At 48.0% G+C, this 24,296-nt stretch overlaps 1 protein-coding gene across 3 annotated transcripts in view; it reads right to left on the bottom strand.

The window, feature by feature from the left end:
• Positions 1 to 231: 231 nt before the first annotated feature.
• SYN3 (synapsin III) overlaps positions 232 to 24,296 on the bottom strand; it is a 346,396-nt gene continuing 322,331 nt past the window's right edge. For all 3 annotated transcript variants that reach the window (XM_063929040.1, XM_063929038.1, XM_063929039.1), the window contains exons 9-14: positions 21,278 to 21,352; positions 20,750 to 20,852; positions 11,415 to 11,549; positions 7,419 to 7,527; positions 3,355 to 3,649; positions 232 to 2,757 (exon numbers count right to left, since the gene is read on the bottom strand). In XM_063929040.1, coding sequence (XP_063785110.1) covers positions 2,625 to 2,757; positions 3,355 to 3,649; positions 7,419 to 7,527; positions 11,415 to 11,549; positions 20,750 to 20,852; positions 21,278 to 21,352 — 850 coding nt within the window. In that variant the 3' untranslated portion in view covers positions 232 to 2,624. The remainder of the gene's footprint in view (positions 2,758 to 3,354; positions 3,650 to 7,418; positions 7,528 to 11,414; positions 11,550 to 20,749; positions 20,853 to 21,277; positions 21,353 to 24,296) is intronic.

The following is a 24,296-nucleotide window of genomic DNA, read 5'->3' as shown; positions in this document are numbered from 1 at the left end:
TAAATTAACAGTTAGGATCTGATTGGCTGGTGCCTTTATCACCTTGCACATATCACTGGTTTATCACTTCCTTATGCCTTCTCCAGGTTAATACATCTACCCCAATATCTGTGCTGACATCACAGTGTGCGGCAAACGTAGGTAAATTTATTAAAGGTGATGTTATCTCTTTACCCTTGTATTATATCTTGTGTAATGTGTGGGGGAAAAAAGGTCCGTTTGCTTTATCGCTTTTATTTATTTTTTATTCTGTCAATAAATAAACACAATTACGCAGAACATAAAGCAGGAAGATCCTGGAGAAAAGAAAGAGGAATCCAAGGCCACATCTCCTGTTCCCCCTTCTCAAAGCGTGATTATTCTTTCTGCCCATTTCCCTGCAGCGTCACACAGTCCGTAACCTCTGGACGGAAACACAAATGAAGTGACACCGTCCGGCCTTTCCTCCGCACAGCCGCGCCTAGAGACATCGCAGAGGAACTAGTAATGTAAAATGCTTGGACCAGTGCACGTTTCACTCTTAGCTCCGTACAGCCGCGCTTGGGGACATCGCAGAGGAACTAATAATGTACATTACTCGGGCCAGTGCGCATTTCATTCCTAGCTCTGGACGTCTGTGCCTGGAGATGTCATGGAGGAACTAATAATGTACAGTGCTTGGACCTCCACGCGTGTTTCACGCTTAGCTCCGTACAGCTGCGCCTGGAGACGTCATGGAGGAACTAATAATGTACATTACTCAGGCCAGTGCACGTTTTACTCTTGGCTCTGTACAGCTGTGCCTGGAGACGTCACTGAGGAACTAATAATGTACAGTGCTTGGACCTACGCGCGTTTCACTCTTAGCTCTGTACAGCTGTGCCTGGAGACGTCACGGAGGAACTAATAATGTACAGTGCTTGGACCTCCACGCGCGTTTCACTCTTAGCTCTGTACAGCTGTGCCTGGAGATGTCACGGAGGAACTAATAATGTACAGTGCTTGGACCTCCACGCGCGTTTCACGCTTAGCTCTGTACAGCTGTGCCTGGAGACATCACGGAAGAACTAATAATGTACAGTGCTTGGACCTACGCGCGTTTCACTCTTAGCTAACCTCATCTTAGTGGACTGAGCCCATAGTGAAGGGAAGGGATTCCCAGCAAAGTGTGTATTGCTATGGGGTTGTTTCATGCTGACCTTCTACCAAATCCCAGCGGTAGCCAGCATTTAGCTGACACTAGCAATATATGGCTGTGTATGTGGGTCTTCTTATTACTTAAAGACCTGCGGTGTGGGAAGTTCTGTGGATGTCACCTGATGTAGCCTTCAGGCCGCTTGGTACATTAATAAGTCTCGCAGTCTAGGACAGGGCCGTAAAAATGCGTTTCTGATACTGTTCAGACACTAGCAGACCTGATTCATATTAGTATAACCAGGCCCAATACACAGGACAACCTAAATCTGTAGCAGTGGATTTACAGCAGCAGAGCCGTTCCAACATAGGCCGGTGGCTGCGGTGTATTGGAGTCAGAAAGCACGGCTGTAGATGCCCAATTCCTCGCTATTTAAACTATTAATAGCCCTGTTCACTTTGCTATGAACCTGCCTACTTGGTGGTACTACATGTTCACGTCCCCTTCCCACGTCCCCTTCCCCCACAGACAGGTCCAAAGCTCCACAGGGCATCTTAGTGCAGGATATTGTCACATATGGCCTTCACACCTAAAAAGTCAGATCATGGTGGAGATATAACATGGTGCATTCAAGCAGGATTTGTTTCAGTTTGGATTTCACTTCACCCGGAAGACAGAATCATTTCTCCTGGAAGTAGAGGAAGCATTAAGGAACAACCAGCGGCTTATGTGGACCAGTGCGATGTGGTCTAGGTGGAGAAGACATGATCTTGCATATGACTAGGGCTGAGTAGGGAGAAGAGCCTGGACAATCGTCGCTGGAATGGCCATAAAGGTTTGCATAAGTCATATTTTTATCATAACGTCAGCCGGGCAGACATAGGGGATGTGAGGAACCAGAGCTGATTAGGTGGCTGGTGGAGAAAGGTAATCGGTGGGTGGGTTATCCCTGACAACTGGGCAACGGCAGCAATAAGCAGGATATGTTAAACTGGACAATGTCTCCACAAGTTATCAAATGTTTCCAAAGGTCTTCTATACCTTTCAGTTGTCGAGGAAGGGCGTGAGATATCGGAACACACATTCATGTTTTTTAATGAAGTACGATGGGGCCATGACAGAAGAGGAGATCCAGTAGTCTGGGTACCTGGAGGTAATACCCAAACAAGTGGACAGCAAATTTTATGCAGAATGTATTCAGGATGATATAGTTATTCTGAATCCATTGAGTCAAAAACATTCAAGAAGCCTGAGCTGATATTGGTGGCAAAGGTTCAAGAGCATTGCATGAGTTTGGACTATTGATGGGGGTGGGGGGGTGGGGGGGGGTGGGGGGGAGTCCCTTTCATGTCCAGAATCTCAGATGTTTCCTGATTGTGGTGGGACACGGTCAGATGTTCCTGTGTGATCCTGCAGCGGGAAGTATTACTCTGAGCATCACTATGTTGTATATTATTGGGTGGCAGTAGGAAGATGTGTCTTGACAAAAGTGGACCAGGTGGAAGAGATATCAGTCAGAGAAGAGACTGGCGAAGGATTTCCTCAGGTTGCGGATGGTTTCCGCCTTCGCCTCATCTTCATTTCCGGAGCCGCGCTGAGAGGGATCCGAGATATTGAAATTGTTGGTGAGCGACTGGGATTTGCTGGAAAAAAAATTACAGAGTCAACCCAATGTCTCATGGCAAAAATAAGTGGGTCATAGGCAGCCAAACTTACAGTCTAAAGTCATTTACACATTAATTCATTATGGAATTAACTGTATTGTAATAATACCTGTCACATTAGAAATGAGTTAATGAGCTTGTCAGAAGGTGTTTACATCCTATGGGCCTAATTCAAACCTGATCAGAGCAGCACATTTGATAGCAGATGGACAAAACCATGTGCACTGAAGGGGGGGCAGATGTAACATGTGCAGAGAGCGTTAGATTTGGGTGGGGTGTGTCCAATCTGAAATCTAAATTGCAGTGTAGAAATAAAGCAACCAGTATTTACACTGCACAGAAACAAAATAACCCACCCAAATCTAACTCTCTCTGCACATGTTACGTCTGCCCCACCTGCAGTGCACATGGTTTTGCCCATTAGAGAACAAATTTGCTGCTGCGATCAGGTCTGAATTAGGCCCATAATTCATTGCTCATTCTGGTGGGAAACGTAATGTGAGCCTGGCATCTGCTCTTTGTTGGCCTCTGTGGAGTTATATTTGCAGGCTGATATACCACACACACAGCACTTACTTGAGGTGGGGGTGGGGGGGTTGCTGAGACTTCGCCGTTGACCCTGGAAGGCCCTGTTGGGACTGTGCCTGCCCCTGTGCAGGAGGCCTCGGCTGCGGAGGAGAAGCAGATTTGGGTGCCTGGCCAGGAGGGGTTCCGCTTGCAGGTCGGGGGAGCTGGGGAGAATTTGGAGACCTCTGGGTCTGTGGTGAGCTGGGCTGGGATGTCTGTGGTTGCTGACCCTGTGGAGAAAGCCTCTGCTGCGCAGGGGCCGATGTCCTGGGAGGTGGGGGCCCTTGTGCTGGCCGGGCTCCTCCTTTACCAAATGAAACAGAAGGTCAGCTTTAAGGGTGATACAGTATATATAGCATTGTGCATGTTATCCCCATTATATACCGTTCTGGGGGGTCATTCCGAACCAGTCGCACGCTGCAGTTTATCGTAGCGGTGCGATTGGGTCATAAATGGGCAGTGCGCCGTGCCAGACGGCCGCTACGATCGCCTCTGCTTGATTGACAGGCAGAGGCGGTCGCTGGGCTGGGGGGGTGGAACGGTGGTGTTTGGCCACCGTTTCGTGGGCGCGGTCCGGCCAACGCAGGCGTGGCTGGACCGAATGGGGGACGGGGCGCAGCGGTTGCGTGACGTCACACGCAGCAGCTGCGGGCCTGGGAGCGATGAGTAGCTCCCGGCCAGCACGCTAAAGCTGCGCTGGCCGGGAGCTACTCTTGATATGCAAAGGCATCGCCGCTGTGCGATGCCTTTGCATCATGCGGGGTGGACTAGTCCTGTGCTGGGCGGGGCCCCGCATGTCAGTGTGAATGATCATAGCTGTGCTAAATTTAGCACAGCTACGATCATCTCGGAATGACCCCCTGTATGTAGTAGAAATGTAATGAATGCTTATGGTGCATTACTAGTCACGTCCAGCAGGTGTCACCTCTGCACCATAAATTGTTCACTAACTGGAATACAAATCAACATACATTAATATTAACATTTACTTATATAGCGACAGTCCAGTCCCTGCTTTACAATTGGGATGTTTCATTTGTTTGATTAATATAAAGAAAAACTTATTTTTGTTTATATGTATGTCCAAATCAGCTGCCTGTCTGTCCCCTCTCCTCTTCTCTTTTCCCCCAGTCCTTAGTAATCATCCCACTTATATACTGTATCTAAGTATGTTTTGATATTTCTGTTACCAAAAGCCTGTGTTCTATGGCCCTCATTCCGAGTTGTTCGCTCGCTAGCTGCTTTTAGCAGCATTGCACACGCTAGGCCGCCGCCCTCTGGGAGTGTATCTTAGCTTTGCAGAATTGCTACTAAATATTTCCCTGCAGTTTCTGAGTAGCTCCAGACCTACTCCTAGATTGCGATCAGCTCGGTCCGTTTAGTTCCTGCTTTGACGTCACAAACACGCCCTGCGTTCGGCCAACCACTCCCCCGTTTCTCCAGACACTCCTGCGTTTTTCCCTGGCACGCCTGCGATTTTGAGCACACTCCCTGAAAACGCTCAGTTACCTCCCAGAAACGCCCCTTTCCTGTCAATCACTCACCGATCAGCAGAGCGACTGAAAAGCGCCGCACGAACACCAGCAAATCTACTAAGTTTTGTGTTAAATAACTTAGCGCATGCGCATTTTCCACCTAATCGCTGCGTTGCGAAAAACGGCAACGAGCGAACAACTCGGAATGACCACCTATGTCGGGTATTTTTTAGATATGGTTTGCTATATTTTAAATATGATTTTAAATCTCCTTTATTGCCCTTTGAAAGTGTGAGAGAAACCCACAAGTGAAATGTTTCCATTAATTTAACATGAACCATTTTTTTCCAATAAATTCACTTTCTAGAATGAGGATATATTTCTGACTTATATAGATGTTGTTGTTGTTTTTCTTTACTACATTATGCCACTAGGTGGCGCCTGTCACCAGAAATCACTACTGTCAGTAAGGTTATACGCGTGCTGACATCATGGCTAGTCTCAAACCACACACGCGTTCATCTCAGAGCATCCGATGCAGTGTGATAGGTCGGACAGTAGTAAATCCACCATAAGCGCAAAACATGAGTCCTGTAAAAGTTTAGGGGATAAATGCAACTTTTTGATAAACTTCCTACACTTATCGCTGTCACCGAAAGTTTCCCAGGAGCTCAGTAAGCGTACTACTTATGTTCACACTGTCATTAATATGATTGTCCATATGATGGATGGCTTCATGCAGACACAAAACTGGGTCACATTATAAGAAATCCTACGCCTGTAATAAACATGAGATGCAATTATGTTTTCGATGGTACATTTAGGGTTGGGGGTTTCCAGTTGCCCAGAAACCCCCTATGCTCCAATTACATGATTCAGGATCTAGGACGTACTCAGATAGTGCAGGCTTCACACGTAGCTGACACTAGTGCACAACACGTGGTTGATTGGGGCAACCAAGAGGAATATATGGGGCCAGTAGCTGGCAGGTAGAGCTGGTCTTTGTAGTGCCATATTGGAGGCCTGTGGGATAACACCTAGTGAGGCCAAAAGCAAAAAAATGTCGCACAATATATATATATATATATATATATATATATATATTCTTTCTCTATCCTTTCATTTGTGTGTCTTTGTTTTAATGTTTCGCAAGTTCTTTTTATTATTACTATTAAAAGTTAAATTTTACTTATAAAATATTGTGCACCATTTCAAGGCAACTTTTCTCTTTCTTTGTGCTTTTATAGCACCTAGTGAGTTAGCTCTCCATTTAAAAGCACATGGATGTACTGTATGACACAATGGTGGTCATTCCGAGTTGTTCGCTCGCAAGCTGCTTTTAGCAGCTTTGCGCACGCTAAGCCGCCGCCTACTGGGAGTGAATCTTAGCTTAGCAAAATTGCGAACGAAAGATTAGCAAAATTGCGAATAGACACTTCTTAGCAGTTTCTGAGTAGCTCCAAACTTACTCAGCATCTGCGATCAGTTCAGTGCTTGTCGTTCCTGGTTTGACGTCATAAACACACCCAGCGTTCGGCCAGACACTCCTCCGTTTCTCCAGCCACTCCCGCGTTTTTCCCACAAACTGTAGCGTTTTTTCACACACTCCCATAAAACGGCCTGTTTCCGCCCAGAAACACCCACTTCCTGTCAATCACACTCCGATCACCAGAACGAAGAAAAAACCTCGTAATGCCGTGAGTAAAATACCTAACTGCATAGCAAATTTACTTGGCGCAGTCGCATTGCGAACATTGCGCATGCGCAGTTAGCGGGAAATCGCTGCGATGCGAAGAAAAATACCGAACGAACAACTCGGAATGACCCCCAATATAAGGACTGTCGTTGTTTCGTTAGGCCGCTCCTAGCAGAAGGGGCTAATTTGCAAATGTATGTAACTAAGACCTCTGCATTCTTTTTACCGCTGATATGCGTGGACAAGAGCACTTCCATTACACCCCTGAAAATAGATCTGAGGGGGCTGTAGGGCTAATTATTACCATATGTGTTTCTACTACGCACAATGAGGTACCACTGCTCGTCTCATGCTCTGACACCGTTACCCAGCTGCCAGTGGCCAATCACACGGACCCGTCTCACGCCGGTGGAGCTAGAGATGAGAGGAGCCACGGGCCGGGACCAGATAGTACTAGGTACACTGCAAACATTTTACTTACAATAAAACTAACAACAATAAAAAGTGGTGTCGGCGTATTGCGGCAGGTGTTTGGTTATTTTCGCCCCCTCTATGGGAATCCTGCATATGACCCTGATGCGTATTTCCATGCTGTGTGTTCAGGCAGCTGCTGAATGAGCTGGTGACAGCTTCTCTTTAATCAGACCCTGAGGGTCACTCGTCCCTTCTCTGATGACCACTGGCTGGCCCATCTGTGCGGTGATACAGGGCAGACCACTCTCTGCAGCACCCTGTGCTCATCTCTGCCTCAGAGCTGGACATTCCCCGTGTCACCTGCAGCAGCCGTCATGGCAGCCCCCACACAGCCAAGCCTGGATAGTGGAACAGGCGCCCGTTGCATGTTTTATAGAAACGTTTCCATGCTTTGTACGTCTCATCTCAGTCCTCCTAGCAGTAAGTACCTTGTGGGGGAGGCCGAGGTTGAGCTGCAGCAGTGGGGCCCCCAGCTGCTTGGGGCCCCGGTTGGGGCTGCATCTGTGGTTTCACCGCCTGTGGCTGCATCTGTTGGGGCTGGAGGGGAAACGACAGAGAACAATACACTGAAATCTGAGTCAGTATCACAGTATGGTTATCACAGTCACACCTAGAGAGCGCGGCGCTGCCCAGCACACAACAGGTTAATCACGCACATTCCTCCTCTCCATGTATTAGGATATACCTGTGGACACTAGGACGTGTGATTGCCGCCTGTTGCCGGCTGTAGTTTGGTGACATAACTGTACAGTAAAACTAAGGGCTGCTCGGGGAATACTCTATACCTTTATGTGATAAGAAACCAGTTGCCAACCCCTGTAACAAGGTGCAGGGCGTAGAGTGCGCTGACTGTAACACTCAGGGAAGAGAGTGCGCTGACTGTAACACTCAGGGAAGAGAGTGCGCTGATTGTAACACTCAGGGAAGAGAGTGCGCTGACTGTAACACTCAGGGAAGAGAGTGCGCTGACTGTAACACTCAGGGAAGAGAGTGCGCTGACTGTAACACTCAAGGAAGAGAGTGCGCTGACTGTAACACTCAGGGAAGAGAGTGCGCTGACTGTAACACTCAGGGAAGAGAGTGCGCTGACTGTAACACTCAGGGCATAGAGCGCGCTAACTGTAACACTCAGGGAAGAGAGTGCGCTGACTGTAACACTCAAGGAAGAGAGTGCGCTGACTGTAACACTCAGGGAAGAGAGTGCGCTGACTGTAACACTCAGGGAAGAGAGTGCGCTGACTGTAACACTCAGGGAAGAGAGTGCGCAGACTGTAACAAGGTGCAGGGCATAGAGTGCGCTGACTGTAACACTCAGGGAAGAGAGTGCGCTGACTGTAACACTCAGGGAAGAGAGTGCGCTGACTGTAACACTCAGGGAAGAGAGTGCGCAGACTGTAACAAGGTGCAGGGCATAGAGTGCGCTGACTGTAACACTCAGGGAAGAGAGTGCGCTGACTGTAACACTCAGGGAAGAGAGTGCGCTGACTGTAACACTCGGAAGAGAGTGCGCTGACTGTAACACTCAGGGAAGAGAGTGCGCAGACTGTAACACTCAGGGAAGAGAGTGCGCTGACTGTAACACTCAGGGAAGAGAGTGCGCTGACTGTAACACTCGGAAGAGAGTGCGCTGACTGTAACACTCAGGGAAGAGAGTGCGCAGACTGTAACACTCAGGGAAGAGAGTGCGCTGACTGTAACAAGGTGCAGGGCATAGAGTGCGAAGACTGTAACACTCAGGGAAGAGAGTGCGCTGACTGTAACACTCAGGGAAGAGAGTGTGCTGACTGTAACACTCAGGGAAGAGAGTGCGCTGACTGTAACACTCAGGGAAGAGAGTGCGCTGACTGTAACACTCAGGGAAGAGAGTGCGCTGACTGTAACACTCAGGGAAGAGAGTGTGCGCTGACTGTAACACTCAGGGAAGAGAGTACGCTGACTGTAACACTCAGGGACAGAGTGCGCTGACTGTAACACTCAGGGAAGAGTGCGCTGACTGTAACACTCAGGGAAGAGAGTGTGCGCTGACTGTAACACTCAGGGAAGAGAGTGCGCAGACTGTAACACTCAGGGACAGAGTGCGCTGACTGTAACACTCAGGGAAGAGAGTGCGCTGACTGTAACACTCAGGGAAGAGAGTGCGCAGACTGTAACACTCAGGGAAGAGAGTGCGCAGACTGTAACACTCAGGGAAGAGAGTGCGCTGACTGTAACACTCAGGGAAGAGAGTGCGCTGACTGTAACACTCAGGGAAGAGAGTGCGCTGACTGTAACACTCAGGGACAGAGTGCGCTGACTGTAACACTCAGGGAAGAGAGTGCGCTGACTGTAACACTCAGGGACAGAGTGCGCTGACTGTAACACTCAGGGAAGAGAGTGCGCTGACTGTAACACTCAGGGAAGAGAGTGTGCTGACTGTAACACTCAGGGAAGAGAGTGCGCTGACTGTAACACTCAGGGAAGAGAGTGCGCTGACTGTAACACTCAGGGAAGAGAGTGCGCTGACTGTAACACTCAGGGAAGAGAGTGCGCTGACTGTAACACTCAGGGAAGAGAGTGCGCTGACTGTAACACTCAGGGAAGAGAGTGCGCTGACTGTAACACTCAGGGAAGAGAGTGCGCTGACTGTAACACTCAGGGACAGAGTGCGCTGACTGTAACACTCAGGGAAGAGAGTGCGCTGACTGTAACACTCAGGGAAGAGAGTGCGCTGACTGTAACACTCAGGGAAGAGAGTGCGCTGACTGTAACACTCAGGGATAGAGTGCGCTGACTGTAACACTCAGGGAAGAGACCTTTCATCAAGTGCTACAGTAAATAACGGGGGATCCTGGAGGAGAATGAGTCTCTGGAATAAGAATCTGTCACTACAGTTTCCCCTTCCTGTGTGTACCCGGGGTCACCCTAGGGAGATGTATGTGTGTCCACCCCCTTCCTGTGTGTACGCTGGGGTCACCCTAGGGAGATGTATGTGTGTCCACCCCCTTCCTGTGTGTACCCGGGGTTAACCTAGGGTGATGTATGTGAGCCCGCCCTCTTCCTGTGTGTAGGTGCGGTTACCCTAGGGAGATGTATGTGTGTCCACCCCCTTCCTGTGTGTACCCGGGGTTATCCTAGGGTGATGTATGTGAGCCCGCCCTCTTCCTGTGTGTACCCGGGGTTACCCTAGGGAGATGTATGTGTGTCCACCCCCTTCCTGTGTGTACCCGGGGTCACCCTAGGGAGATGTATGTGTGTCCACCCTCTTCCTGTGTGTACCCGGGGTCACCCTAGGGAGATGTATGTGTGTCCACCCCCTTCCTGTGTGTACCCGGGGTTATCCTAGGGTGATGTATGTGAGCCCGCCCTCTTCCTGTGTGTAGGTGGGGTTACCCTAGGGAGATGTATGTGTGTCCACCCTCTTCCTGTGTGTACCCGGGGTTACCCTAGGGTGATGTATGTGAGCCCGCCCTCTTCCTGTGTGTAGGTGGGGTTACCCTAGAGCAGGGGTGGCCTACCAGTCAGAGACAAAGAGCCCAAAAATCTTGTTAGGTACGTCAAAGAGCCAAAATCGAGCCGAAGGCGCGTGTGCAAAATGAAGGTGTGGCCTTGTGCCTACTAGGCAACGGTCATGCTATAAAATACATTTCAAAGCCAGATCCACATAAAATTATTCAAAAAGCCATATACACATAATACACTTTAGCTCCCCCATGTGTCACTCCAGCCAGCTCCCCCATGTGTCACTCCAGCCAGCTCCCCCATGTGTCACTCCATCCAGCTCCCCCATGTGTCACTCCAGCCAGCTCCCCCATGTGTCACTCCAGCCAGCTCTCCCATGTGTCACTCCAGCCAGCACCCTCCTGTATCAGTCCATTCAGCTCCCCCATGTGTCAGCGTGTCACTCCTGCCAGCACCCTTCTGTATCACTCCATTCAGCTCCCCCATTGTGTCTCTCCTGCCAGCACCCTCCTGTGTAACTCCAGCCAGCTCTCCCTTGTGTCACTCCAGCCCACCCTCATATGTAACTACAGCTGCCCCCCAACTCATGCCATTGCAGCAGCAGCCCCTTATATGTCCTCTGTTTGCCAGTGGCTCCCTCAGTTCTTAGTACCCGTAGTGCTGCTGCGTGTCTGGCTGGAGTGCAGCAGTCATCTGTTGTGGTCATGTGACTTTGAGTGTCAGGAGCCACATCTGAATAAAGAAAGAGACGCATTTGGCTCAAGAGCCACGGGTTGGCCACTGCGGCCCTAGGGCAATGTACAGTATGTGTGTCCATCTTCTCCCTGTGTGTTCCCGGGTTTACTCTAGGGTGATGTATGTGTGTACGCCCTCTCACTGTGTGTACCCAGGGTTGCTATAGGACGATGTATGTGTGTCCGCCCTCTCACTGTGTGTACCCGGGGATGCTATAGGGCGATGTATGTGTGCCCGCCCTCTTCCTGTACCTGCGGTCTGCCGAGAGGAACTGCTGAAGGTGTCATCTGGGCGTGCTGGGTCATTTTAGCGACCACTAGATCGGCCACGAGCTGACGATCCTCCTCCACGTGCTCGCCAATCAGAGGCATTGAGCTGTCCATTACCTGGGGCAGAAAACAGACATCACTGTAATAATGCGACCTCACAGGATCCCTGCATTTCCCAGCGCCCACCTCGCAGCACACCCGCCGTATGCGCAATAACCAATCACTAACATGGTGCTATTGGGCGGGTATCCCTGCGCTGTCAGCACCTAGTCTGCTCCATCTGTTCTATACAGGGACGGGTATGATAAACCATCAGCCAATCAGAGCATTAGATCATTCTCAGGATCAGATCAATCATTAGCCAATAAAGACGTCATAAACGTTGCGCAAACCCCCTGCAGTATAAACAGCAATGTAACATTTGTATAAGATAGGAGTGTGGAGACGGGATGCGGTCAAGATCCCGCCGGACGGAATCCCGGCGGTCGAAATACCGACACCGGAATCCCGACCGGCACAATCCCGACATATTCTTCCTCCGTGGGTGTCCACGACACCCATAGAGGGAGACTAAATTAGCTCCGCTCGCCACCCCTGACGTGGTTTTTGCTGGTCGGGATTCTGGTGTCGGTATTTCGACCGCCGGGATCCTGTCCAGCGGGATTTCGTACTGATCCCGTGTAAACACAAAGAGCCGCATTTAGGACTGGACCTTTCTGTGTGTAAGAGACGCTTCTATATTGTACAGGTCACCAAACAAGTGCACACATAGGTCCGTGTATACAATATCGCATGTTGTTCTCTTGCGCCCCTTTTTACCCCTACATGGGGGGAAGGGGGCAGGGGCAGGGTACAGTAAGGACACGGGGCCTGACTCGACATGGAACGCTGTTCCGGCAGCGTTCGCGTGCTGAAGCCCGCTGCAGTGTGTGCACGTGTAGAAGCCCCACTGCACGTGCGCACACAGTGAGATGCGACGGCATCTCGCATGTGCCATTGCCTGATTGACAGGCAGAGGTGTTCACAGGGCAGGAGGGGGCATTTTGGCTGTGTTTTTGGGGCGCGGTCCGGACCGCTTGTGGGACGGGCTGCGGCGGCTGTGTGACGTCACACGCAGCCGATGCGAGCCAAAACATGGCGGGTAGCCGTCGCCCTTCACAGCTAGGCTGCTTAGGCTGAGGGCAACCCTAAGCATGCAAAAAAAAAGTAGCATCCTGGGCGAGAAAGGGTCTGAGCCCGGAAATATTTTTGAGATGAAAGTGACAGGTTTGTTGCTCTATCCCATTTATTTGTCACCGTCGGGATAATTCTCCTTCCGCGTTATTTTATTTTATTCTGTTGTTACACCAAGGCTGGCGCTGACTGCAGCGATTCACGGCTGACGCATTACACGTGCGTTATGGAAAGTGTACGATAGAGTCGCCATAGTAATATGACAATCAGCAAAGCTTTGGAAAGACTTCCAGCTAGGACTGTGGAAACACAGGGAAGCCGTCTGTGACCGTGCAGCACAGTGACACCGTGACCCGCGGCCTGTGGGCAGCGTATGGTGAAGTCATCAGCATTCCTGCCGAGGGGGTGTCATAGAGGGACCGAAAATATTTACCCATCACAATAACGGGGAGGGGGGACGGGGTCAGCATTAGGGATCTATTGCTACACCAGCTCTTCCCGGATTCTCCCATTTTTTTCCTCCCAAATTGTTTAACTCCAAATACCATCCCATACATAAAAGGATCTCATGTTACACGGGTGAGCGGAAGCAGGTTCCTGTTACACAGCCCGGACACTGTGTCGTTTTCATTTCAAATAAAGGGAGGCGTATGATACGGGTACACTTGCATTCAGTACAATGCAGTTACTTATCACCTTGACGCTCTAGTCATGATGGTAAAAAGTTTTTTGAGTTAAAAGCTTTTTAGTATAAAACTAGCGTTTGCCCGAAGCTTCACTCGCGTGGATGTCTGTTATTGCTCAGCGGAAATAATGTTACAAAGGCAGTAGTGCCATCTAATATTGTGACGTATATATTATATTGTACATATTGATCACAAAATATCTTTGTAAACAATATTTGCAGTTTTTTCCTTCAGGGAATAACACAAAACGATGGTTGGGGCGACTAACTGGTGAGCAAGCCACGTAAAGCTGCCCATGGGAGAAGCAGCTGGTCCTGAGATCTACGCCTGCAGCCCTGAGCGTTTGCCCCTGCGACTTGTTGATCGTCATAGCGAATCAGACTCTTACAGGAAACTGCAGGCACTTGGATTGAAAAGGAAAATTGTTGGGGATAAGGGGTATAAGTGCTATAATCATAGACTTACTAACGCCACATCCCGTTAGACTCTCTGCCTCAATTAGGTTCCTCTGCAGAGCAGTTACTATAAGTCGGGTTCTGTTGCATAACTTGGGCGGAGTCAAGTTCCGCAGAAGCATGATCGGAACGCCAACTTCCAGTGTCAAGTGTTTTTGCTCCTCTCCCTGATGTCACAGCGAGATTATACATACCTCAGTTTCTTTCTAGGTCACTAAGCTATACAACAGTGAAAACGTGATCCAAATTCATCCAGTCGTTTTTGCGTGATGCCGAAACAAGCAGACAGACAAAAATTCTGATATTTTTTTTTTTTTGTCTCCATAGTTCAAAAACAGCCCCTAGAAGTAAATTTCTCCAAAACCGTCTATGTACCGACACAGCCCTTACAGTTTTATTATATGTATAGCATCATTTCGGTGATTATATATGATCCAATTAATAGTAAATCATCTTTATCAAGCTGTCCACATATTATACGCTCGCACAGCTATACCTATATTTAATTCATTCACACAAGGGGGGAACAAAATCGCCCTGTTCATCTGGTTTATTACCTGGGCCCGGGATTTGCAGTGTGACACAGCTTCCCAGCACCCAGCAAAATATTTAGCATTTTTTCCTGGAGGGGTGTGGCCAGGCCTTCCAGATTTGGCCACACCCCCTTCAGTACACAGGCCCCATGGCTGCCTCAGTGACCCTGCATATACCCACTGTAGGTATGCCAGTACGTGATGTATCTTCTAACCGTTCATATCCAGGAAACAGGACTGGAGGAGTGGCTGCATCCTAATGGAGCTGTGGTTGCTTCCCAATCGGAGTGTAGCCACTTCCCTGGGTGCCTGGATCACTAAAAGGCACTTTTAGCCACCTCCGCTTCACATGTGTGCACCTGTTCACTGTGCCGCAAATATTTAATGATAAATAGGGCCCAGAGTACCCGCTAACATTACTGTTAGATCTAGGGCAGGGGTGGGCAATTATCATCCCTCCAGATGTTGTGGGACTACACACCTCAGTATACCCTTCCACAATTTTGCTATCAGGGCATGCTAAAACTGTGGCAGGGCATGCTGGGATGTGTAGTTCAACAGCAGTTGGAGGGCCAGTTGATACCCACCCCTGATCTAGGGTGGCAGCCTCAGGTTTAGGAGCGGGGTAACACTAGGGGTACTGTATGTAAGAGATGAGATGAAACTATAACAGTGACGGTTCCTTTATTGTGACTGAGGAGGGACAGGAGAGTCGTCGGGTTACCTGACTGGGAATTTGACGCTCGGCTCTTTGAAATCAGATCTTCCTTGTGTTCCTAGGACACCAGGCGCCTGGGGCAGGAGGAAGCGGCATCTCCCCCGTGCAGGCTCCATAGCTAGACAGTCTAATGGTGTGGCCTATGTCCTAACGGGGCAATGCGTGTTGTATGCGACATGTGACTTAGGGGTCTATTTAGTATTTACTAAGCCTTGGATGGAGATAAAATCGCTGGAGATAAAGGGGGTGATGTATGAAAAACGTCCTAACGGACGTAATGTGCCTGGGGGCGTATCACCACATTATCGTGGTGATACGCCCCCACCCGCCGCCACAATGTATTATTTGCATGCCTGCCGATGTGGGAGGGCGTTATGTCACCTGTAGTGTGATATGCCTTCTTCCACATCGGCGAGACTGTTATCGGCGCTGCAGTCTGTGCGCATGCGCCCTTCTCCCCTCCTTCCAGCAGGCACTGCTAGCGGCCTCCAGCTCATGCGCCGCCGGAGGTTTGAGGAAGTGTTTGTCCCGGAACAATAAAGTTTTTTCATCTCAATTTCATTAACAAAAAAAACGACAACACATCCACGATTGAGGGTAACACACAGCGCCTGGCCGGGGGAGGCGTTCCGGCCCGGCGGACTTAAGAGTCGAAAATACCAGTCAGCCTCCCTGGAAATGGCGTTCTGGGTTTTGCGGCAATCACCTCTCCCACAGACAGCAAGATGTCACCTCTAACTGCCCCAACGCGTTTCAGGCCTTTCTAGGCCCTTTTTCAAGGCAGATGTGCTCACTCCTAACAGTTTCCCCCTTTTATTTCCTGGAGTCAGGAAATAAAAGGGGTAAACTGTTAGGAGTGAGCACATCTGCCTTGAAAAAGGGCCTAGAAAGGCCTGAAACGCGTTGGCGCAGTTAGAGGTGACATCTTGCTGTCTGTGGGAGAGGTGATTGCCGCAAAACCCAGAACGCCATTTCCCGGGAGGCTGACTGGTATTTAAGACCTTTGCTGTATTGAGGACTTTGTTTCCTCTGACCATCTGGTAATTATCCATTCTTACACTCAGTTTAGCTGTGCACCGGCTGCATGTGCTCTGGTTTTATTGGATAAGGAGACATGTTTTAGATGTTTTTTATGAAAAATTTTGTTAAAAGAATAAAACGGTGTTACACGAGATGCTCTCCACCTCTTGTTTTTTTATGACATTGGACGACTGAAAATCGTGATAACAAGTGTCCGCTGATCCAAGAGGAAAGCAGAGGTCTCTCTACATGCTTGAACTCAAGTACTATTAAGGAATGTACCCCACTATTTGATTTATGGGTGTTGCGTGATTGTGACCTTACACATTTGTTCATTGCATAATTTGTCATTTGGGTTTGGCGCCCAATACTGTTACCACCCAATTTTACATAGAAGTCTGTTATTTTGGGGAGTGGGAGACATCCCTTCTTGGTGGATACAGTTTAGGCAGCCATCTTTGCGCATTTGTCAGGTGCTCCATTTCTTCATCTCTGTATTTAAGAGTCGAAAAGTCACAGCAGAGGCAATCATACATTGCCTCTGCCCTGCGTTTGACAGTCACCACTGCGGGAAAGCGGTAAGCGGTGGGGGCGCGCGGCGGACAATGCACACGGCGTTAACACTCCGTTCATACATTAGGGGGAAGCGCAACATACAGGCTTAAGGTGCGCTGTGGTCAGCAGAAACCACAGCGCACTTTCATACATCTGGCCCAAAGTAGCAGCCAATTGGCTCCGAACTGCCATGCCACAGGCTGTGTTTGAAAAATTACAGAATCCGATTGGCTGGTACTTTATCTCCAGCGGCAATATCTCCATTGAAGGCTTAGTAAATAAACCCCTCAATGTCGAAGCAATCTGCCATTCGTCCTTTGCATGTGGTATGCAGCACGTGACGTTGGTGCTCTCAGTTAACGCAGCGAAGGTTACTGCAGACAGCAATAGCAGGAAGCTATAATGTGCTGTACGGGCAGTCACAGCGCTCTTTATAATGTGCTGTACGAGCAGTCACAGCGCTCTCTATAATGTGCTGTACGGGCAGTTACAGCGCTCTCTATAATGTGCTGCACGGGCAGTCACATCGCTCTTTATAATGTGCTGTACGAGCAGTCACAGCGCTCTCTATAATGTCACAGCGCTCTCTATAATGTGCTGCACGGGCAGTCACAGCGCTCTCTATAATGTGCTGTACGGGCAGTCACAGCGCTCTCTATAATGTGCTGTACGGGCAGTCACAGCTCTCTCTATAATGTGCTGTACGGGCAGTCACAGCGCTCTCTATAATGTGCTGTACGGGCAGTCACAGCGCTCTCTATAATGTGATGTACGGGCAGTCACAGCGCTCTCTATAATGTGCTGTAAGGGCAGTCACAGCGCTCTCTATAATGTGCTGTACAGGCAGTCACAGCGCTCTCTATAATGTGCTGTACGGGCAGTCACAGCGCTCTCTATAATGTGCTGTACAGGCAGTCACAGTGCTCTCTATAATGTGCTGTACAGGCAGTCACAGCGCTCTCTATAATGTGCTGTACAGGCAGTCACAGCGCCCTCTATAATGTGCTGTACGGGCAGTCACAGCGCCCTCTATAATGTGCTGTACGGGCAGTCACAGCGCTCTCTATAATATGCTGTACGGGCAGTCACAGCGCTCTCTATAATGTGCTGTACGGGAAGTCACAGCACTCTCTATAATGTGCTGTACGGGCAGTCACAGCGCTCTCTATAATGTGCTGTACGGGCAGTCACAGAGCTCTCTATAATGTGCTTTACGGATACTCACAGCGCTCTCTATAATGTGCTGTACGGGCAGTCACAGCGCTCTCTATAATGTGCTGTACGGGCAGTCACAGCGCTCTCTATAATGTGCTGCACGGGCAGCCACAGCGCTCTCTATAATGTGCTGTACGGGCAGCCACAGCGCTTTCTATAATGTGCTGTACGGGCAGTCACAGCGCTCTCTATAATGTGCTGTACGGGCAGTCACAGCGCTCTCTATAATGTGCTGTACGGGCAGCGCTCTCTATAATGTGCTGTACGGGCAGTCACAGCGCTCTCTATAATGTGCTGTACGGGCAGTCACAGCGCTCTCTATAATGTGCTTTACGGATACTCACAGCGCTCTCTATAATGTGCTGTACGAGCAGTCACAGCGCTCTCTATAATGTGCTGTACGGGCAGTCACAGCGCTCTCTATAATGTGCTGTACGGGCAGTCACAGCGCTCTCTATAATGTGCTGTACGGGCAGCCACAGCGCTCTCTATAATGTGCTGTACGGGCAGCCACAGCGCTCTCTATAATGTGCTGTACGGGCAGCCACAGCGCTCTCTATAATGTGCTGTACGGGCAGCCACAGCGCTCTCTATAATGTGCTGTACGGGCAGCCACAGCACTCTCTATAATGTGCTGTACGGGCAGTCACAGCGCTCTCTATAATGTGCTGTACGGGCAGCCACAGCGCTCTCTATGATGTGCTGTACGGGCAGCCACAGCGCTCTCTATAATGTGCTGTACGGGCAGCGCTCTCTATAATGTGCTGTAAGGGCAGTCATAGCGCTCTCTATAATGTGCTGTACGGGCAGCCACAGCGCTCTCTATAATGTGCTGTACGGGCAGTCACAGCGCTCTCTATAATGTGCTGTACGGGCAGTCACAGCGCTCTCTATAATGTGCTGTAAGGGCAGTCACAGCGCTCTCTATAATGTGCTGTACGGGCAGTCACAGCGCTCTCTATAATGTGCTGTAAGGGCAGTCACAGCGCTCTCTATAATGTGCTGTAAGGGCAGTCACAGCGCTCTCTATAATGTGCTGTAAGGGCAGTCACAGCGCTCTCTATAATGTGCTGTACGGGCAGTCACAGCGCTCTCTATAATGTGCTGTACAAGCAGTCACAGCGCCCTCTATAATGTGCTGTACGGACAGTCACAGCGCTCTCTATAATGTGCTGTACGGGAAGTCACAGCGCTCTCTATAATGTGCTGTACGGGCAGTCACAGCGCTCTCTATAATGTGCCGGGGTAGTGAAGGCGCCCAACCCTATATGCAACTAAACCTGATTACTATGGGCGCAATATGCGCGATAACGGGGATCACTTTAGAAAGGGGATTGGGTGTGATATATCATTTGAATACCGTCCTAAATGTCATCCTTAGGGTCAGTTATGTGGTGAGGGACAGGATTTGCTTCTGTTTGTCCACATAGTTTATGACTGTCAGCCACCAGCACTGGTTTTGCCTTTTATATTGACCATGAATAATTTGAATTGGTCCTGGACCACCAACCCAGGGCACCCCTGCAAGTGTCCTGAGGCACCCCAGGGGACCACGGCACACAGTTTGAGAACCACAGATGTAGGACATCAATTGTTATAACGCCTAGCAACGGAAATTCTCTATTGGTTGACACTAGAATCTCTTGCAGGAATTTTTTTTATGTATAAATGTATATTACCTAAGGTTCTTAGCTTTTTGAGAGGGTATGTATCATAGCACCCAACGCGTTTCGTCCTATCTGGACTTCATCAAGGGGTCTCTTGATGAAGTCCAGATAGGACGAAACGCGTTGGGTGCTATGATACATACCCTCTCAAAAAGCTAAGAACCTTATTTATACACTTTTTTTATGCCGATCTTATTTCCAATTTTTTACTGTTAGGACATTTTTTCCTCCTGTCTTATCTAAGTTTGTACTATTAATTTTATACTAACTTATGTTTTATATGCAGTTCTAGTGATTTCTAACTAATATTTTGGCTCCTTGTAAAGGGCTATTATTTTACTTACTTTTGTGTTGGTGCCAATTACATTTTCTTAAAATATTTTTTACTTTTAAATTGAGTCTCCTCCTAGTTTAAGACACCACTGGTCGCTTAAATCACCTTATCCTCTTTTTCTTTTACACTGTACATGAAGCACCTTACCAATGCTTCTTTCTTTAAGGTGTAGCTGACGCCCGAATATTTTAAACGGAGTGTCTAGAAAAAGGAGACCTTTTAATTGCTCATTCATAAACATCCTGGTCTGCATCCTAGTACAAATTGGTATCGCGGTTAAGCGCCGATAAGCTTTCCCCCATCACTACAAATGTATATTACCTGTACATAATAACTGAATGTATAGTAACTGAGGGGCAGATGTATTAACCCGGAGAAAGCATAAGGAAGTGATAAACCAGTGATATGTGCAAGGTAATAAATGCACCAGCCAATCAGCTCCTAACTGTTAATTTACATATTGGAGCTGATTGGCTGGTTTGTTTATCACCCTGCACATATCACTTGTTTTGTTGTTTATCACTTCCTTATGCCTTCTCCAGGTTAATACATCTGCCCCTGAATCACATAACTCCTAGACTGTGCTTTCCAAATAGTGATTTGAGGCTTCGACACAGTATGGATCCACTGGGGTACAGTGGGCTCCGCCGTGCCCGTCCTTCGCTATTTCTGCTACTACTGGCTACTGCCGACGCTGCGTACACCTTGTGGCGCCTTATGAATAAAAGTAAATAGCAATAATACTGTCATCTCCCAGAATCCCCCTGGGGCCACACTTCCCTGCCGTCCCCTAGACAGATGCCTGTCTCTCATTTTACGATGTTAGGCTCTTATTCATCCACCTGTTCTAGCTATTGGCTCTTCTTAATAGGACTGAAGAATCCTCTCCTTTCATATTGCATTTGGCAGATGCTGCTGTTTTTTCGCTCAGCGACCATGGAAAACGACTTCAGTAACTGACCTCGATGATGTAATCCTTTCCGTCCTTGCTGTGTACGGCTTTCACCGCGCAGATGTCCAGACCACCGAATATTTCAGCGCAGGAGTCTGCCCACAGCCGGTATCTGCGATAGGAGAGAAACAAACACATATACTCTTATAATTCCTCATAGACTGCGTAATGGAAAACCAGTAGAGAACTTGTCGGCCCATTATTACCACTATGGGGTCTATTTATCATGAATCCCATACTCAATGCTATCTGGGCGTGATGTGTATTGGGTTTGCTGCTGCGGCCGGGAATCGAGGGATATCCCCAATACGCAGTCCCTCGGTCATACATTTGGGGGATACTAATTATTTCCGGTTACCTCATGGAAATGGGTGTTTTCGGGAATAAGCCGCAAACATTTAATGATAAATGGGCCTCTCGTGGGTCTCTTCATATTGTCAGATACATTCTCTGGGAGAGTGTATCTAATGGCTAATAAGCTTTGTACATTTTTGAGCTGTTTACATAATAATTGTTGTAGAGGTGTGTGTGACTAACCTGTCCGTCATGGCAATCTGCTCCAGCATGGCGGAGCCGGTGTTTGCCTTCCAGTTCCCGGAAATTGATGTCCGCCTGTAACGATAGCCAGTAAATCTTCCAGTCAGCTACCTGACGTTACAGGTTATATACAAATACCATAAGCCTATCTGGCTGTGCAAACTGTTACACGTATGTTTGGGAATGTTACCAAATGTCATTTATATGACCTATCAATATTTAATAAGCAAATCTGTAACTCGTGCCTCCTAATGTCACATGATCAATGAGGGGCGCCTAGAGAAGCACTGCATCAATGGGGGGCACCTAGAGGAGCTCTGAAGCTATGAGGGACACTTAGAGGAGCACTACATCAATGAGGGACACCTAGAGGAGCACTGCGTCAATGAGGGGCACCTAGAGGAGCACTGCATCAATGAGGGACACCTAGAGAAGCACTGCATCAATGGGGGCACCTAGAGGAGCTCTGAAGCAATGAGGGACACCTAGAGGAGCACTGCATCAATGAGGGACACCTAGAGGAGCACTGCATCAATGAGGGACACCTAGAGGAGCACTGCATCAATGAGGGACACCTAGAGGAGCACTGCATCAATGAGGGACACCTAGAAGAGCACCACATCAATGAGGGGCGCCTAGAGGAGCACTGCATCAAAGAGGAGCACTGCATCAATGAGGGTTGCCTAGAGGAGCACTGCATCAATGAGGGGCACCTAGAGGAACATTGCATCAATGAGGGGCACCTAGAGGAGCACTGCATCAATGAGAGGCACCTAGAGGAGCACTGCATGAATGAGGGGCACCTAGAAGAGAACTGCATTAATGAGGGGCACCTAGAGGAGCACTGCATGAATGAGGAGCACCTAGAGGAGGACTCAATCAATGAGGGGTACCTAGAGGAGCACTGCATGAATGAGGGGTACCTAGAGGAGCACTGCATGAATGAGGGGCACCTAGAGGAGCACTGCATGAATGAGGAGCACCTAGAGGAGCACGGCATTAATTATTTTGTTTATGTGTATTAACCCCTACCTCGTGCCACAGTAGACACTGCCCATTCAGTGATATAGATACACTGCAATGAGTTGTGTATTCATTTAAACTTCTCCAGGGTGTTTAGTTAATTACCAGAGCAAGAGGGAATGGGAAACTGGGGTATTGTGGGGGTTCCAGGGTGCTGCATCTTGGGAGGAGGAAGGTTAAGCTCCAAACACGCTTTAGCTGGAGGTGAGAGGCAACATGTGACTGTACAGCTGTTATGGAACTACAAGTCCCAGCACACCATGCCAGTCTGAGGTTGATGCTAGCTGGGACCAAAATCTAGAAGCCTACATGTTGCCTACCCCCCACTGCGCACATTAGAAAGCTGTAAAGCCCCATATAATATGCAGGGTGGAATTATTACGATTTTTGGAACTAAACAGTGGCTGGGCCTCATTTGCATAGTGCACCATGAGACCAGTGCCAGATTAAGGTCCTGATGGGCCTGGAGCTGAAATTTATAAAGGGCCTACTGTGCGCCGCCACAGGGAGTGTGACCAGTATGGTGGGGGTGTGACTACTGATATGGGGGGGGGGGGGGGTCTGTGCCGTGGGGCACAAAAAAAATTAACTATGGATTATTAATAAAATAACATTTATGTTATTGAGGTTAGTAATACTCTGGGAACAAAAAAAAGTCCAAATTGCGTGATTTTAGCAGATAAGAACCACTTGGCCCATCGCATCTGCCCACTGCACTACCATCATATGCTAAACATCTTTGGCGGCATTAGATCCACTGGCCAGGGGCAAATTCAGGATTTGTAAGAAAACGTTTCTGTGTTTATATTTTATATAAAATATATATATATATATATACTGTATATATATATATATATATATATACAAAACAATGAGCGGCACTCACGGCGTCTTGTTAAATGATGCAGTCAGAGACAGTCAGTCCTTAGCTTGAGAAAAATGCATAAAGCATTGAAACGTTGCTAAGGACTGACTGTCTCTGACTGCATCATTTAACAAGACGCCGTGAGTGCCGCTCATTGTTTTGTACATACTGCTGTTTATATGCGGACACCCGGTGCATGATTGCACAGCTGATGGGAGAGCCGGCACCATTTGTTTTTCTATATATATATATATATATATATATATATGGAAAAAAAGGGGGGATAGGGGTATCAGCGACTTACAGTGTCTAATATATTGATATAAATATGAAGAATATTCCAGGATACGGTTTAGAAAAAAAGGTAACAAAATATTTATTTATACAATTTAAAACATAATGATGGGATAAGAATATAGAATATAAAAGCTTGATAATACCAAAAGAATAGATAAAAAATATATAATTTAGCTAGAACCCTGAATCACATAAAATCAGTAAAAACAATATTGTACTGATAAAAGATATTTTAGGATAAGAGAATGATGCTTATCTTTAAAAACGGAGAGTCAGTAGAGGTACATCCAACGCGTTTCGTCCATCAGACTTCATCTATTTTTTTATCCCATCATTATGTTTTAAATTGTATAAATAAATATTTTGTTACCTTTTTTTCTAAACCGTATCCTGGAATATTCTTCATATTTATATCAATATATTAGACACTGTAAGTCGCTGATACCCCTACCCCCCCTTTTTTTCCACATTTTAACTCTAAAGGCAGCTTATCCCTGCCGAGTATTTAGGGGTTAGCTGACACCTTATATTATTAAAAGGAGTGTCTTGAACCAAAGTATTATACTATAATAAGCTATCTGCTCACATACACCTGTGGCGCCATACTCCCACTACCCAATCCATATATATATATATATATATATATATATATCCAATACGGCAGGCAGCACTCAGTCTTGTACTTAGCTGTAAGTATGCATAAATACCCTGTGGGGTGTGCTTTATTGTGACGTTTCGGGGACTTCTCCCTTTCTTCAGACAAAACAATGTGTCAAACAGTGACCTTAAATAGGCAGTCACAATAAAGAACACCCTACGTGGTATTAATGCATA

This window comes from Pseudophryne corroboree, chromosome 6 (genome assembly GCF_028390025.1).
Source record: "Pseudophryne corroboree isolate aPseCor3 chromosome 6, aPseCor3.hap2, whole genome shotgun sequence".
NCBI lineage: Eukaryota > Metazoa > Chordata > Amphibia > Anura > Myobatrachidae > Pseudophryne > Pseudophryne corroboree.
Note: the sequence above shows the minus strand (reverse complement) of the source record. Positions and strands in the feature narration are given on the sequence as shown.